This window comes from Suricata suricatta, chromosome 17 (genome assembly GCF_006229205.1).
Source record: "Suricata suricatta isolate VVHF042 chromosome 17, meerkat_22Aug2017_6uvM2_HiC, whole genome shotgun sequence".
In the NCBI taxonomy this organism is placed as follows: Eukaryota; Metazoa; Chordata; class Mammalia; order Carnivora; family Herpestidae; genus Suricata; species Suricata suricatta.
Window position 1 is genome coordinate 46307769 of NC_043716.1, and position 17355 is coordinate 46325123.

Sequence of the window (17355 nt, forward strand, 5' to 3'; positions counted from 1 at the left end):
CTCCAGTGATAGTTTGGAACTTTGGAAAATACTTTAAGGGCAGCACATTTTAAATATCTGTGGGTGTATTACCAACCATTACATTTATTCAAAATAAAACAAGGCTTGTGCATTTCTTAAGACATTTTTGTTCACAAAGAAAAACACCCAAGAAATGGGGGCAACAATAGGAACAATAATGAATTTAAATGTAGTATATGTAATAAATTCAACATTTTGTTCAGTAGAAATTTGGAGACAATAAAATATGGAGAATATTGTAGATTTTTCATCACTTCAGATAATTTAAATGATCATAGATAAATAGATTTATTTGTTAGTAATGAGGTTTTCTAAAAGTGTGGAAATGCTGTGCCAACACATTTAATTTCAAAATGCATTTTTTTGGCTGTCCTGTAATGTATACATTATTAGTTTACATAGATGTAACCTTTCTAAGTTTTCAGAGCATTTAGATCATTGTCAATATCTGGGCACAGATTTTTTTTTAACATTTATTTATTTTTGAGAGACAGAGAGAGACAGATCATGAGCGGGGCGGGGGGGGGGGCGCGGAGAGAGAGAGGGAAACCCAGGCTCTGAGCTGTCAGCACAGCGTCGGATGCAGGGCTAGAACCCACGAACCGTGAGATCATGACCTGAGCTGAAGTTGGACGCTCAACTGACTGAGCCACCCAGGTGCCCCTGGTCACAGATTTTAGACTGTTCTCAGTTAATTACAGTTTTAATCTTCTCTGATAAATGTGTAATATAATAAGTTATATGAGAGGGGAAAAATCATGCAATTTTAATTTTAAAAAAAAGTAAAATTTCACCATAATTGTGTTCTCATGCTGTGAATCCAAAGCTGATTTCTCTTTATATTCAGTGCATGAATGAGAATTAATTTAAGAACAAAGAGCTTCTTGGACATCAACACAAACTTCCCTGTTAACTAATTTTAAGGATTGTAAATAATTCATCTTTTCAAGTGCTCCCCCCCCACCCTTTAAAGCTACTGTGGTATACCACAATTAAAACTTTTTGTAAAAGAACTTAAAGAGAAGAATCTGGATTAATTTTTAAAATATTCTTTTGATTTTTTTTTGAAATCTAGTTACTGTCTGAATATATGGTGAAGGCACCTCGCAGCCCTAAGCCACTGTAATAAACAGTCATTAGTTAGGACTGAGTACTCTGCTTCCACTGTGACCTAAAGCGTTCCTCTGAGGGGACAGCATGGCCGTGGCACTACCAGAAAAGCAAGCAGAACACATTTCTCTGGATGACATATATTTTGTCCCATTTTCTGACTTTTCCGTTTTCTTCCCCCCTTCTTTCCCTCCTTCCTCTTCCCTTGTGTTTCTTCCTTCTTTCCTCTACCCCTTCTTCTCTCTTCTCTTTTGTCTTTCAGGAAGCTCACCCCCAAAAATCTGCCATTTCTTTGGATGACAGCGACATTGAAGCTCGCCTTAATAGCTGGAATCTTGGGGTAAAAAAAAAAGTACTTGGTTTATGTGTGTCCGTCAACGTAGCAGAATCCTATTGTACTTGGAGAACATCTGAACTAGTTCGGTTTGGTGAATATTATCGGATGTCAGCTGCTGAGCAGTGTGGCAGTCCTGTGGGAGAAGGATCTAGAGAACAGGAGAGACAGATGACAGTCCAGGGAAGCGTCGTCCCGGCCCCCAACAAGACAGCTTGTTACACACATACATAGTTAAATAATTATTTAAGAGAGTCTATGGTAAAATAGTAGCAGGAGTTAGAAAGTGGGGTGTTGACGTGGAGGAAAGGGGAGGGAGGCCTTGGAGAAGCAAGGTCATTTGGGTTAAAAAAAAAGTCAGGAGATTTTTCGGATGAGCCGCCATCACGGGCAGCAGTTTTCAGGTGCAGAGGCTGAGCGGGTGGGGAGGTATCTGGGGAGGGGTGGAGGGGGCAGCTGGGGAGAGGGAGGCCTGGGGGGGCGTGTGGGGTGTGAGGGGAAGGACATGGCTGGGGACGTACGCAGGGGTGGGGGCGGTGTTAATCAGGCGGCTCGTCCTGGGGTCTGAAGGCTGGACTGAGCAGTCCTGCTTTTATGTTTTAGGCAGTGGTGAGCCCTGTGGCTTTACTCATTCCTTCCACATCCCACTGTCCGTGATGCTGTTGAAATGCCTTGAGGAAATGAAAACGGGCTTCAAACAATTTTGATCCCACTTTGTTATTAGTAAGATAATTTCTAATTTGAAAATTGGCGAAGTATCGAAAATCAGAGGAATCAAATATATTTGAAAATCTTAATACTGAGCGATAGGTTACCATTTTGTTTTCTATATCCGCCCCTCCTTTTTTTTTTCCTATGTGCATTTATAAAATTAAAATTTAAACACAGTTGCGGTCCTATAATAATTACTATTTTATTATGTGCTGTTTTTAATTTCTTTTTTAATTTTTTAATGTAATTTTTTAATTTTAATTTTAATTTTTTAAATGTTTTTTTAAAATTTATTTTTGATACAGAGAGAGACAGGCATGAGAGGGGGAGGGGCAGAGAGAGAAGGAGACACAGAACCAGAAGCAGGCTCCAGGCTCTGAGCTAGCTGTCAGCACAGAGCCTGACGCGGGGCTCGAACCCACGAACGTGAGATCTGACCTGAGCTGAAGCCAGAAGCTTAACCGACTGAGCCACCCAGGCACCCCTGATTTTTTAATTTTAATTTTTAGAGAGAGAAAGCAAGAGCGTGCACACAGGGGAAGGGGCGGGGGGAGGGGGAGGGAGAGAATGAATCTCACGCAGGCTCTGTGCTGTCAGCACACAGCCCGACACGGGGCTCCGTCTCAGAACTCTGAGGTCATGGCCTGAGCCCAAATCAAGAGCCTGATGCTTAACCGACTAAGCCACCCAGGAGCCCCTGTTGTGTGTTGTTTTAAGTTTGATAGAACCTTATAGCAGTTCTATAAATAAATGATTATTAGTGATAGCACTGATTTAATTAATGATAGCACAAAATCCACTTTTGGATGGATATTTCATAACTTAGTTAAGCGTCCTGGACATTTTGGTTGCTCCCAGTTTGTGGCTAATGTCAGTCATACCGCAGGACATTTCCCTACGGATCTTTGTGTGAACATTTGGTTCCTTTCTCAGGTTGCGTCCCATCTTGGTACAAAGCCTTCCAGAAGGTGCACACCAGTTTACTCTCCAACCACCAGGATATAGGAGTGTCTGTTTCTTACTTCTTCACTGACAGCAGAGATTGTTATTTTAAAAGACCTAAAACCCTTCCCACCAAGAATGGTCTTTAATAAAAGGAATGGTTGAGGGAAATCGACTTGGTAGCATTTTGAAAGTTATATTGGACGTGAGTAGAAATGGAGAAATCTTTTTGGTGTTTGTGGTGAACCTCACATATGTGTGATTTCTGTGGAGATGGAGAGGGTTTCAAGAAAAGCCATTTTGAAGAGGGGAAAGGACGCTGACCAGAAGGGCACCTGAAGGTTTGCTTCTAGGGAACAGGAACGTCAGCTTCCTGTCAACTAACTGCCAGATGGGGGAGTCCATTTTAGGGGTTACAGGCTCATTTTAGACCGGTGGGGTGTGAAAAGACGGGCAGACCCGTTGGGGAGGTCAAGGTCTGGAGTTCCGGAGACTCGAGGGCTGGAATCCTCTTCACCCAGAGGCTGGACAGCGGGCTTTCAGGGGGCGGAATGAGGGCAGCTGGCTGCTGCAAGGGACACGGATGGAAGGTAGAGAATGGCTAAGGGTTTAAAGCAATGTGCATCTCGAAGCCATTTTGGGAGCATATTAGCGGAAGAGAAGTGAGAGAGAATTAATAACACGAGGGGAATAGGAAGTCAAAAGGAAAACGTTGTTATGTTTGAAGGTGGAGGGGAGGTTACCACTGGGGGAAGTCCTAGCATTACCAGTGTGGAACAAGGGCACAGGAAATCCCCCAGAAAGACCAGGTTATTATTATTTTTTTTTGATACTTGCCAGAAAGCAGTATAAAAGTAAAAAGTAAAATTCTGGGCTAGCCTTTTAAACTTGCCTTTGCCCTAAGCCATTTGGAACCTCTGATGTACACTTCTTAGCCCACAGAGTACTTTTCCTGCTTATTTAACTGTTCAGGGGATTAAAATTTTCATTCGTATCATAAAATTAAAATAGAACATCTAAAATATTTTGAGGTGATGCCTTAAAACTAGGTCTTCCTGGGTTCTGTTTCACACTTTCATTGTTCAAAGAATGCACTAACAGTGTAAAATATGAAAGCCTTGCATTTTTATAGATTTATAACATATATACATTAATCAGGCCGAACACTTTATCTTTTGATCACAGTAGAATAATTTAAGAATCCAGTGTATTAAAAAGCTTAGATTTCGCTTTGATTTTAGTTTTGTATTAGAATGTGTGATGGACTTGTGTCCTCTTTCGTCCTGTGAGTGAGCCGTTAATAGTAGTTAATCTTAGTGCTCTACACGGAGGGCGCGTTTTTTATATGGCCGACATGACTTTCAGACATCTTCATCAGATGCATTAGATGCTCTAGAATTTGAATTTTCTAGTTTGTGTTAAAAGTATGCTCTTCACCCCAGATATATTCTTTCTTTCCCCAGGAGTGTCTTAGTATTTTTTTTTTAGGAATATGTAATTTAAGCAGAGATTTACTTACTCAACCTAGCAATTTAATTTTCCTCCTGTATTTTTTCTTACTCTTTAAATTTTGTAACCTTTAGTTTTGGGGAAACTTTCTTACTCTGTCAATATATTTGATACATATTTCGTGCTTGACTGTCATTATGTAAATTTTTCTCTTTTTCTGAGGGCCTGGTTAGGGGCTGGGAGGAGGACTTTCCTGGGCCTTCCAGCCTGGCTGCCAGTCACCTGCTCATTCCCACCCGGGGGCCACATGCTGACCGCAAAGCCTCGGTGCCACCGGGAGCAAAGGAACAGCAAGGACTCTGCCTCTTAGCCCGGGAGCAGGGTCTGGGAGGAATGTGGGATTCCTGCAGGGACAGCGCTCTGGACAGGCAGTGGGGGCTGGGCGAGGTCAGCAGGAGTGAGTGTCAGATCCGCAGGTGGCTCTAGAGGGTGGACAGCACCCCAGAGGCAGGCAGACCCCCCACCGGGAGGCCAGGGCCCATCAGGGAGGGGTGAACCTCCCAGTGGAGGGCCTGGGGACACCTGTGAGTCATTGGCAGGTGGGATATCCCTGTGAGGAATGTGGGAAGCCTGGCTGTCCCCTCACTGGCCTGCTGGAAACTGTCTCGTCAGCACGGGGTGGGGGGCCGCTGACACGTGGTGTAGGAGACACCAGAGTAAATCCACTCGAGATGAGCTCTTCCAGGAGATGAGCCACCCAGGCTGCTGACCCACAGAATTATGGGCTAAATAAAATGGTTGTAGCTTGAAGCTTTGAAGGTTTGGGGTACTTGTGTAGCAAGAAACTAATTGGTACCGTAGATGCAGCCAAGTGTCCGTGCGCATTTGCATCATTAGCCCCGTGCCAGTTCCCACTAATCTGCCTTCTCTTCCATCCTTGGTATTGACAGTCTTTTTTTTTTTTTTTTTTTTTTTTTTAAATTTAGCCATTCTTGAGAGTGGTTAGTGACACTGTATTATGGGGTTTTAATATCTATTTTCCTGGTGACTAATCCAGTTAGGTGACTTTTTGTTTGTTACTGACAGTCTGGATAGCCTCTCAGTCAAGTCCCTGCCTACAGCTTTGCCGATATTTCTGTTGGGTCGTTGGCCTTTTTCATGCCAATAACGTAAGGGTTTTGTTTCTGTTCTGGAGAAGAGTCCTTTTTGAGGAAGTATTTCAAATATTTTCCTCTACTTTGTTGCTTTCCTTCAATCTCTTACTGGTATCTTGGCCCAACATTTAAAATTTTAACACAGTTCATGTTCTCATTTTTTCGCCATGTGGTTAGTGCCGTTTTGGGTCCTATTTAAGATGTTTGACTGTCCTAAGGTCCTGAAGATGTTCTAATTTGTTTTCTTTTAGCAGCTCCATTGTTTTTTGTTTTTGTTTTTTTCCTATTTAGATTACGTGCTGTCTGGAGGTGATTTTGATATATATTGTACGACAGGGAGTTAAGGTTTGTTTTGTCCCTTGTGCATATCCAGGTGGCTCTCCCATGTACTGAAAAGTCTCTTCCTGCTCTACGGGAGTGTTACTTGTCTCACAAATCAGATGACGGTACATGTCTGTTTCCATTCTGTTCCTTTGACTTATTTGCTTTTCCTTGTGCCAGTGGACTAGGCCTTTCCCTCTGTATCTCATTTGTGCTAAGTGTTCGTTGAAATGTGAGTAAACCAGCGAATGAGCCTCCTTGAAAATAGAGCCTATTTTTCAAGCTCTAAAATATGCCTTAAAAAACATTATTTTGGAGCACAATTGATTTGACATTGAGGACTGAATTTATTTAATACTATTGAGAGATTTTTGGCAGTTCTAACTGATGCCACGACTTAAAAACATTTAGTTGTGCTGCTAGTAATGATTGCTTGAAAATGTCCTTTCCTTTAAGGCAGTGAAAATATCAGATAAAATGTCTTTCTATTTTTCTGGAATCATCTCTCATTGATCAACATGAGTCTATAAGGGGTTTTTGATCAGTTTGATCAAAATCCTGAATAATCCAAAGAAATAAACTGACAGAACCCTTTGTAACCAAACAAAGTAGCTGAAAAACTAACCATACCAAAATGTCAAGAGCCAGTTTTCATTAGAAAACATTCAGATATCTGTATTTGTGTCTAGTTTAAATGATTACATATCCTATTACCATGATTCTATTTTCTCTTTAAACCAGAAGTGTTTGGTCATGTGATTCATTCCTGCTATTGGACCTTAATTTCTTTGGCTTTGTTTTCTGTATAATATTTCGTTAGACTTTAATGTTTCACGTAAATCCTTTTTATCTTCCATTTTGGACATTCTTTGTTGTGGTCTTCTTTCTTGAGAGAACAAGGGAGTTTCTAAAAGAGCATGAAAAAGTAAATGTTAAGACTGTTTACAGATTGCTTCAAGTCCATTTACTGGTGGATTACAAAGTGGGAACATTTAACTTCAAAGCACATCTGGCTGCTGTTATAAAATCAGAAAATAGATCGCTTATTTCCCCCAAATAGACTCAAGAACATGCTTTACTATGGATACTTTTCATTCCATACTGGGAGTGGGTGTGAGGCACACTCCACGGATTGTAGATGAGTAACAACAAAAGAAAGTTTATACTTGTTTACAGTGTTCATTGTTGCTTTGTAATATTCCACTACACTCTTTCCTCTTTTCTTTCGTTTTTGGTCAACTTGAGAAAGGAAATTTATGGTAACAGAAGGATTCCTTAACTTCTGTATTTAATGGCTTTTAAAGATGAAGAGGATGAAGTAGGAGTTACTTCTGCATAGTTGAAAGGCTACATTGTAATTAGCTAAACCAATATTTTGTACTCCGCTTGTAAATGTAGAGCTGTGTAAAAATAAGTCACAGATGGTTTTCTTGGCTTTTGGTTTTAAATTTAAAGCTTAATTAGAGCTTGAGCATCTTAGAGAATTCTGTTTCCCCTTTCCTTTATTTTCTGCCTTGTACTTAATTCTGCTTCAGGAATTACGGTTTTATATATTTGCAGATTTGGGTGTGTCCTTCAAGAACTTACTTTCTGGGCTGGTTTTTCTCCATTCCAAAAATAGAGAATGGTTACTTACTATTCATATATATACCTTCGGACAATAAATATTTATTGAGTGCAGTTTGCTGCCTGCTGGAAATTTGCTGCCTCTGTTTTTCAAAAAGCGGTGTATATATATAGTACAGTGTTATTTACGAAAGAATGTGCCTTTTTTCCTGGTATAATATTTAAGTGGGTTTTATTATTATCTCTACTAACTAAATGTTTCCCAAAGTAAATACACTGATTCAGACACCCACCAGTGGTGCTCCATCTGGAACACTTTCATTGTCAGACTTTTACTGTGTACCAATCTGGTGGTGGAAAATACCATCTCATTGTGGTCGTACTTTACATCTTTTGTACTTCTAAAAAGATTGAGTAGGGGGGAGGGGGGAGGGGGGAAGACAGGTGGTGGTGATGGTGGAGGGCACTTGAGGGGAAGAGCACTGGGTGTTGTATGGAAAACAATTTGACAATAAAATATTATGGAAAAAAAAAAAAAAGAAGCCACAAGCATTTCCTACATAATGAATACTAGAGGTCCTGTACATGTATGTAATAGTATTTTTAAATGTGTAGATGATATAATGAATAAAATTCAAATCCATTAAAAAAAATAAAAATAAAAATAAAAAGATTGAGTATATATTCATAGGTGGATTAATCATTCAGATTTTTTCCTCAGTAAAATGTGTCTCAAGTTTTTCCTATTAAAAAACTGTCTTGTTCTTTCTTTTATTAACTTTTAAAGGCCTTCTTTACACAGTTTAGAGACCGATCATTTGTGTAAACATCTCTCAGCTTATGTCCTATCTTCTCATTTTATTTATGATCTTTTATTCATTATCTTTTCATTTTATTTATGATATCTTTTCTGGAGTGAAGTTCTTAAAGTAGTCGAATTTATTAATTTATTTGTGTATATATGTTTTTGTTTCTTGCTTAAGAAAATTTTCTACTTTGAGATCATAAAGTCATTTTTTTATGTCGTCTTCTACAAGTTTTTATGATTCTGCTTTTAATTGTAAGTATTTAATCCATTTGGGAATTTATTATATATGGAACAAGGAAAGACTCTGGTCTCATTTTTCCCCACTTATTAAACACATCTTTAATTTCTCAATAATTTACAGTTCTAGATCTTTCATGAATCACATTCTTATATTTATTTGAATTTCTAGTACTTTCTGGTTGGTTCCATTGACTTATTGTCATGACTATAGTTTTATAATATCTTTATAAGTTGCCCACCTTGATTTTTTTCTTCAGGTATGTCTTGGCTCTGCTCATCTATTTATTTATATACATTTTATAATGAGCTTATTAAGTGTTACCAAAGCCCTCTTGAGATTTTGGTTTGGATAAATTTAGTGGCCTGCCTACCTCAAGAAAACCTGGTGATTGTTGGTGCGGGAGGCAAGGGGAGGCCAAAGGAGGGCCACATCACTCTTAGCTCCTATTTCTCAGCTTAAAAAAAAGTAATTCCTCCTGGGGACAGGCTTTGATTGTGCTTTTGATTTTCTGTTTTTTATGGAAACTTCTTATGGATATTGGATTCTTTGTTTTTGTTCGTAGTTACTGACATTAGATTGTTTTGAGCAAGCAGTAGCCGTGGTTATATGGAGGGGCTGGCTTGGGGAGCTCGCTGGCTTTCTTAGTTCAGGACGGCCTTCCCCCGCTCTACTAAAGATCAGTCTCTTTGATCAGAGGTGCCTTCTGGGTTGTCATTTTGGCCTGTCACCTTCTGTTTCTCTGATTCTGTCTTGTTTCTGTAGGGTCCTCTTTCTTCATCATGGACAAGCTTCCCAAGGGACCTCTCTCTCCTGCAGAAGTGGTTCCTGCCCAAGAACCTTCTCTGGCTCTGGACCCATTCACTTTTTACATCCTCTATTATATTTATTGTGAGCTTGGCTAACATACAGCACATACAGTGTCCTCTTGGTTTTGGGGGTAGATTTCCGTGGTTCCTTGCTTACATGTAATACCCAGTGCTCATCTCAACAAGTGCCCTCTTCAGTGCCCCTCACCTATTTCCCCTCTCCCCCACCTCTCTGTTTGTTCTCTGTATTTAAGAGTCTCTTTGGTTTGCTTCCCTCCCTCTCTGTTTATAACTATTTTCCCCCTTCCCTTCTTCTGTCGTCTTCTGTTAAGTTTCTCAAGTTCCACATATGAGTGAAAACATGGTGTCTTTCTCTGACTGACTTATTTCACTTAGTATAGTACCCTCTAGTTCCATCCACGTTGTTGCAAATGGCAGGATTTCATTCTTTCTCATTGCCAAGTAGTATTCCATTGTATATATAAACCACATCTTCTTTTATCCGTTCATCAGTAGATGGACATTTAGGCTCTTTCCAAAATTTGGCTGTTATTGAAAGTGCTGCTGTGAACATCAGGGTCCATGTGCCCCTATGCATCAGCACTCCTGCATCCTTTGGATAAATTCCGAGTAGTGCTATGATTGTTTTACACTCTTCTGATGCTCCCATCTGGTGGGTGTTCTGTACGACCATGTACGGTAGGACCTGTTCCTTCTGCAGGTCAGTATCTGCAGACATTTAAATTCCAGCACCACCAGGACCCAAGGCCCTGCCTTTTCGTTCCACCTGTCACTCCGGCTTGGCTTGGGATCTCATTCTGTTGATCTGTGATCTTTCTTTGGCTACTTACATGAGGACCAATGGTTTCCATGATCTCTCCTTGTTAGGGTGTAGGCATGGGTAGTGGGTGTTTCTGTGTGCTCTCTTTGTTGGTCTATATGGACTTTTGGAGGATGGGGAGAGAAATTTAAATTCAGACAGTTGACATTACTTCATAGGTATCAGCCTTTGGGTGAAAAACTGATTTTGTAAATTACTTCTTATCTAGGTGCTAAAATAGAGTTATTCGTTAGATCCCATCTGTTGTTGTAGATGCATTCATATTTTTTATATGTAAGTTTTCTTTTTAATTTCATTGCCTCTGTATTCGTTAATTAATTGATCCTGTGTTCACCCTTACCTTTATTTTCAACTTGGGTGTAGATTGTTTATCTTCCATGATTGTTAACTATAGTAAATCATTTGAGGAGCCTTTGGAAAACATAGTGAGATTTTGGAGGGAAAGATTCTGATACTGTATGTTTGACAAAGATTTTAATTAGCACTTCACTTGTGAATGAAACTGTTGGGTTAACAGTCTGTTTCTAACTTATCATATAGTATATATTCATCCAATAAATATTTCCTTGAAAGCCTACTACACATTAGGTATTGTGCTAGGCACCAAGAATACAAAATGGAGAAGTCATTGACCTTGCACCCACCGTGTATGAAGACCGAGGTGGACACGTGCTGGTAAACACCTAGAATGTCATGTAAGAGCTGTGAGTGACACCCGGGGTACTGTAGGCTCTTGATAAGAGGGCGAGATCGGGTACCTACTGTTTGCCCCTTCCTTCCCTCCTACTCTTCTTCTCTCCTTCGTGCTGCCCCTTTGTCTCCCTTCATTCTTCTTAATGCATATTTGTTGGGTACCCGCTACCTGGTAGATGCTAGGGTAGATGGGTTGTGACCGTCATAGCCTGTTTTCAGAGTTTACACTCTTCCAGAAGATAGATGTTTGATTATAAAAGCGTACTATCGGAGTGGTGGAAAGTTAATTAAATTTCCGGGGGAAGAGTCTGGAGTAAATTAACCACAGGAAGTTGGGAGAATGATTTCATAGTTTGCAAAGACTCAGATTTGGGAGAGAATGTAGTGCTTTGGAAGGTAAAACAAATTGGTGTCCTTGGAATAGAGGGCTTATTGGGGGACAGATGAACCTGGAAGGTGGATATAAGAGGGGTCCCAAAGAAGTTCTCTGTTCTTGTTGCTATTCTGGAGGTAAATGTAAGGATTCAGGTGCTGGACCTGCCTTGGTGTGTGACGATTAGACTGAGACTTGAAAGATGAATAGGTGCATGCTCATAATGTGACAGAGTGGTGTTCAGAGGTAGAGAGGCACAGAGGGCCACCATATTTCAGTAATGTGAGTCAGCCAGGACCCTGGGAGTAGAAAATGTGATGTGAGGAGTAGTGGGGTTGAGGCTGGGCCGTTAGGCTGTGCGAGGATCATGAAGGTGCGTTTCTGTCTGCAAAGGAGTTTATGTTTTATATTTTATTCGTTAGTAGGTCCTAAAAATATATTGTGGATTACTCACCCTGAAACACAAACCCAGTATTAAGACATACAGAAAATATTTTGCATAGCAGTTTAATTCTGTTTTACCAAATAATAATTAAAACTCAAACATATTATTAATAATAGAATTATTAATTTCTGTCTTAAATTTTCAGATAGAAAATCCTCGGTACCTGAGGGAGAAACCTATGCCAGTTTCTCTGGTAGGTGAGAATTTCACTGGACTCTTCCTATGAACAGATTTTTTTTAAACGTTTATTTATTTTAATATTTGTTTGTTGATTTTTGAGATAAAGAGACAGGGTATGAGGAGGGGAGGGGCAGAGAGAGAGGGAGACAGAATTAGAAGTAGGCGCCAGGCTCCTAGCTATCAGCACAGAGCCCGAAGCAGGGCTCGAACCCATGGAGGGCGGACCACGAGATCATGACCTGAGCTGAAGTTGAACGCCCAACTGACTGAGCCACCCAGGCACCCGTGAACAGATAGTTTTCAATAACATAATCATTAACTCACTTACAGAAAAGAACACTGGTTCACATTATGAAGCCTGAGAGTCTTATTAATCGTATCACTTGAGAGTGAATAAATTACTTTTTTCTCCAATGTTGGTATTATTTTGGCATGAACTTTAGGCAACTTAGAGTTTCCTTTAGGTTAAGGATAAGCCAGGCCTGAGAAAGTATTGAGTAACTCTTACTCATTCAACAGATGACTCCCAAATTTAGCCTGAGAAAATCCAGTAGTCTCCATGATGACCCTCTGCGCTCCCGAATGCACGAGAAAGAGGTAGGATTGAGACCTTTCGGATGTATTGAATATGAACATGGTTTTTACGTTTTTATAATGTGAGTTTTCAGGTCTTTGAATCATGATGCACGGTAGGAAGAGTCTATCTTTGGTACAAATGTAATGTCTTTCAGAAGCAGTGTCTTTGACCTCAGTGAATCCCTCTATCCTGCCTTTATCTCAACTTATTTGTAATGTATCTTTCTACTTTCACTATTCTTACTGTTTCTACTATTGAAATTGATCTGCTAAATTAAGCCATACTATGGCTGATATATAACATAACATACTTTCTTTGATCATTTGAAAGTGGAATTATCCAAGAGGCAGTAGCATTGGTTAAAAGCATAGACTCTGGAGTCAAGAATACCTAGATTTAAACCCTACTTGTTAGCTGTGTGAAAGTGGGCAGATGCTTGCCCTTTCTGAGTCTGTTTCCTCCTCTAGCTTGGGAGACACCTGCTTTCCAGGATGAGCATGAAGATTTTTTAGTCTGGAAGTAGTTACATGCTTCATATATGGTAGTCATGAAATCAAGATGAATTTGCTTTGTTCATTTATTTATTTTTTTTAAGTTTACTGATTTTGAGGCAGGGGGAGGGAGAGAATTCAATCAAGAGAGGGGCAGAGAGAGAAGGGAAGAGAGAGAATCCCAAGCAGGTTCCACACTGTCAGTGCAGAGCCCGATGCAGAGCTTGAACTCACAAACCACAAGATCATGACCTGAGCTGAAATCAAGAGTTGGATGCTTAACTGAATGAGCCACCCAGGCATCCCTGCTCTGTGATTTTCTTGTTAAAATTTCTATTCTAGAAAATTGGAAAGTCATCATTATTATTTTTATTTTTGCTTATGCTACTGAGGAAGCACTTCGGTCACCTGTGTGTGTGATAGAAGACTGTAGATTAGGAGTCTGAAAAACTGTGTCCTTCACTTGCCTTTACCATTCTCTAGTCACGTGACCCAGGGAAGTCAGGAATATTAGTTTTTGCTTAGCGAGAGGATAATTATTGATGTGACAGGGTCGTTACTAAAATTAATGAGAATTATGAATATGCATTGGAACTTGTAAATTGTAATTTACGTGTGCAAATGTGAAACATGTTATTGGACTTAGATTTAATGTTTCTAATAAATTTAATTAAATAATTTTATCTTTCATTATTTTTTCTTTCAATTTAATGAGGATGCTTCTAAGAATTTCTAAAATTCAATTTCAGTTTGGTGATTTTCAACACGAAAGGGCTTTCTCACCACCCTATTTATAAAATATCACAAAGGACATTGATCTTTTTCTTAGATACTCCAAACAGTGGCGTGAGCATATAATTTAATTTTTGTTGATAATGGAGGAGGACAGGCTATTTTTTTCTTTTAAATTTCAGTCTGGTGGAATTATTGCTGCTGATTTCAGTAATACCTATCATTTGATGGCTCCAGTTCAAGGCATTCAGGGTTTTGTTTCTTGGTGCAATCCTGTTGTTTAAAAAAAAAACTGTTGAAATAGGTGGTTTTAAAAAGCCTTTGAGGGAAATACTCTCATATGCAGATGCATCTTCTTTTGAGCTCTTTTTTCTCTTTTCTTTTTTAAAGTTTATTTATTTATTTTGAGAGAGAGCATCCCTGGGGAGGTCGGGGCGGGGCGGGGCGCGAACTCAGGATCCCCGAGATAATGACCTGAGCCGAAATCAAGTCAGATGCTCAACCAGCTGAACCACCCAAGCGCGCCCCTTGAGCTCTTATTTTGAATTTCTTTCTTTTCCAAATTATTATTGTTTTTACAAGTCATTCCAAGTCATCCCCAACCACTTTTCTTTTTACTTTCATTCTGTGCTAATTCTTAGTATTGAGGCTGTTTCCGAGAGAATAATTAAAATAATTGAAAGGAAGTACTGGCTTTTTGAATCTTTTGGGGGTCTGATGAAATAATATCTTTATTCTTTATGATGACTCCTTGGATCAGGCGTCAACATACCAGTGCTGCCCACATGTGTGTTGAGTGAAAGAACAAACATTAAAGCTATCACGTACGGCATCAGAGACTCGACTTTAAATGCGTGTGGCTTTATTTTTTTCCACAGCCTTATGTTTCTGTTTTTCTTCTTGGCATACTGTAAAAATAGTTTTGGCACCATTGAGAAGTTTGCATGTAAACATCAACTTACTTCAAATCATAAAATATATCCAGTGCATATATTTTGGCTAAAATAATCTCTGTGGAGTTACACAGTTGTCTTGGACTTTTGGATGAAATTTTCTTATCTTTCTTCTCCATCCTGCAATATTTAAAAAGTATATGCCGAGTCGCCCCAGTGTGAGAATTCTCTTGGTTCCACCTTTCTTTTAAGATAGTGTTTATAATTATAAAGTGACTTGTGGGTTTTTATTGAGGATATTTTGGAAAATACAGACATATGTAAAAAAGGAAATAAAATCACCTATAAAATCAACACCCAGAAATAAAAAGTCTGGCAGAGAATCATGTTACTTTCCACCTTTTTTTCTTTATGTATCCTATAAACACGTACTTTTCCTTAGGAAATTGAGATGATACCACTTATTGTGTTATATATTTTGAGTAATTTTCATTCTATTAAATATTGTTCCTAAGCATCTATTTTTAATGACCATATTATATTTCAAATTATGGAAGTATCCCTAGTTAATTTAACTTCTCCTTTTTGTTGGGCATTGAGATTTTTTATGCTTTACACAAATATAAATAATCCTGGGAAGAATGTCTTTAATAATCTTTAAATGCAACTCTAAATATTTCTTTGGGGTAATGAATTGTATTTTACATGATAAAGTTGAAATGATGGATTTCTGTAAGTTTAGTATCATTAACAATTTAACTTCTAGAATGAAACTTAACACTTGGAAGCCTACTGAAAGTGTATGTTACTATAAGATACAAGTAAAGAATTTATTACATGCAAAAATGAGAATGAAAATAAAAAGCAAAGGAAAACAGCCATTTGAAGGCTGAGGAAGTAGCAATTTAAAATTATTGCCTTTGTAAATACAAAAGCATGAATTATCTTTTTACATATTGGCAGGACACAAATTTTTAATATTTTCCTATTTGAAATAGAAAATGCCAATCACCTTGTTTTGTAATTTTTTTCTGTTTGTCAGAGATATTTTTCAAACCTGGATTTTCCCCCTGAATTTAAATACATAGTTATGTTGTGATATGCATAATTACCCTTTAGGGTGATATTATGTGTACTTGCTTTAGTCCCTTTTATTAAACATTTACCTATGGACATGATGATAAATGCTTTTCAGTTTTGAAATTGACTAGAGCCTTGCACGTCTGTGTGTCTGGTGCATAGTCTCATCTAAAAATGCTTTTGTTATTGCCGCGTGCTGTTTTAAAAATAATAAAGTGCAATGTTTAAAGAACACTGTTTATTTAAAAAATGTTTCTTTAAAATACTTATTTATTTTTGAGAGAGAGAGAGAGAGAGACAGAGCTTGAGCAGAGGAGGCGCAGAGAGAGAGGGAGACATAGAATCGGAAGCAGGCTCCAGGCTCCGAGCTGTCAGCACAGAGCCTGACCCAGGGCTTGAACTCATGAACTGTGAGATCAGGATCTGAGCTGAAGTTGTACGCTTAACTGACTGAGCCACCCAGGTGCCCCCGAACATTGTTTATTTTAAAATGAAATATGAAAGGGGCATCTAGGTGGCTCAGTTAGTTGAGCATCTGACTCTTGAATTTGGCTCAGGTCACAATGTCCCATTTGGTGAGAATGAGCCTCGTGTCAGTGTAGAGCCTGCTTAAAATTCTCTCTCTTCCCCCCGACACCTGCTTGTCCCCCCTTCCCTGATCATGCTCTTTCTCTCTCACTAAATAAATAAATAAACTTTAAAAATAATATGAAATATGAAATATTAAACATTTAATCTTCATTTTCTTAAACCTAATCTTCATTCTTCAGAGGTAATCATCACTAAAAATTTACTGTGTCTTCTCTTTAAAATTTTCTAGGAATATCTCATTTTTCATACAAATGAGATCATAGATCATTTTCTATATACTGTTTCAGAGTCTTTTTTTTTTAACTGAAACATATATTCTGATAATACTTGTCAGAAATTGTCTTCATTCTTTTAAATAGTTACATTGTATTTTACTGTGATACCAGTGTTTTAATAATAAGGCTTCCTACTGAGGGATATCATTGATGTAGAGTATTCTGGGGGACAGTGTCTCAGGAACATACTGTGTAAATCTCCGTGTATCATGGGCTTATTCTTATGTGATACATTGAGACGTGGACTTGCTCATTCACAGGGCTCCACATTTAAATTTTTTCTCGTCACCAGCAGATTGCCCTTAAAGCAAGGTTCTGTCTGGATGGGCCTACAGGTGCGGGAAGGATGGGGAGCGATGGCTAACGGGTCTGGGAGTTCTTTTGTGGAGTGATGAAATTGTGTTGCAATTAGATTGCGGTGACGGCTGCTTTGTCCTCGGATACGGTAAAAACCACCGCCTTGTGCACTTTATTAATTTTTTATTTTTTAAAGTGTATTCATTCATTTTTTGAGAGGGGTGGGGCAGAGAGAGAGGGAGAGGGAATCCCAAGCAGGCTGTGTGCTGTCAGCATGGAGCCCAACACGGGTCTTAATCCCAGGAACCGTGAGATCATGACCTGAGCTGAAACCAAAAGTCACATGTGCGACCAAATGGGCCACCCAGGCAGCCTGCATCGTACACTCTAAACTGGTGAATATTCTGGAATGGGCGTCATGTGT

At 39.0% G+C, this 17355-nt stretch overlaps 1 protein-coding gene across 1 annotated transcript in view; it reads left to right on the plus strand.

Moving 5' to 3' along the window:
• The window catches only part of CEP112 (centrosomal protein 112), a 408254-nt gene that overhangs the window by 39539 nt on the left and 351360 nt on the right, over positions 1–17355 (plus strand). Inside the window, exons 6-8 of the mRNA XM_029927075.1 lie at positions 1394–1471; positions 11961–12008; positions 12515–12592. Coding sequence (XP_029782935.1) covers positions 1394–1471; positions 11961–12008; positions 12515–12592 — 204 coding nt within the window. The remainder of the gene's footprint in view (positions 1–1393; positions 1472–11960; positions 12009–12514; positions 12593–17355) is intronic.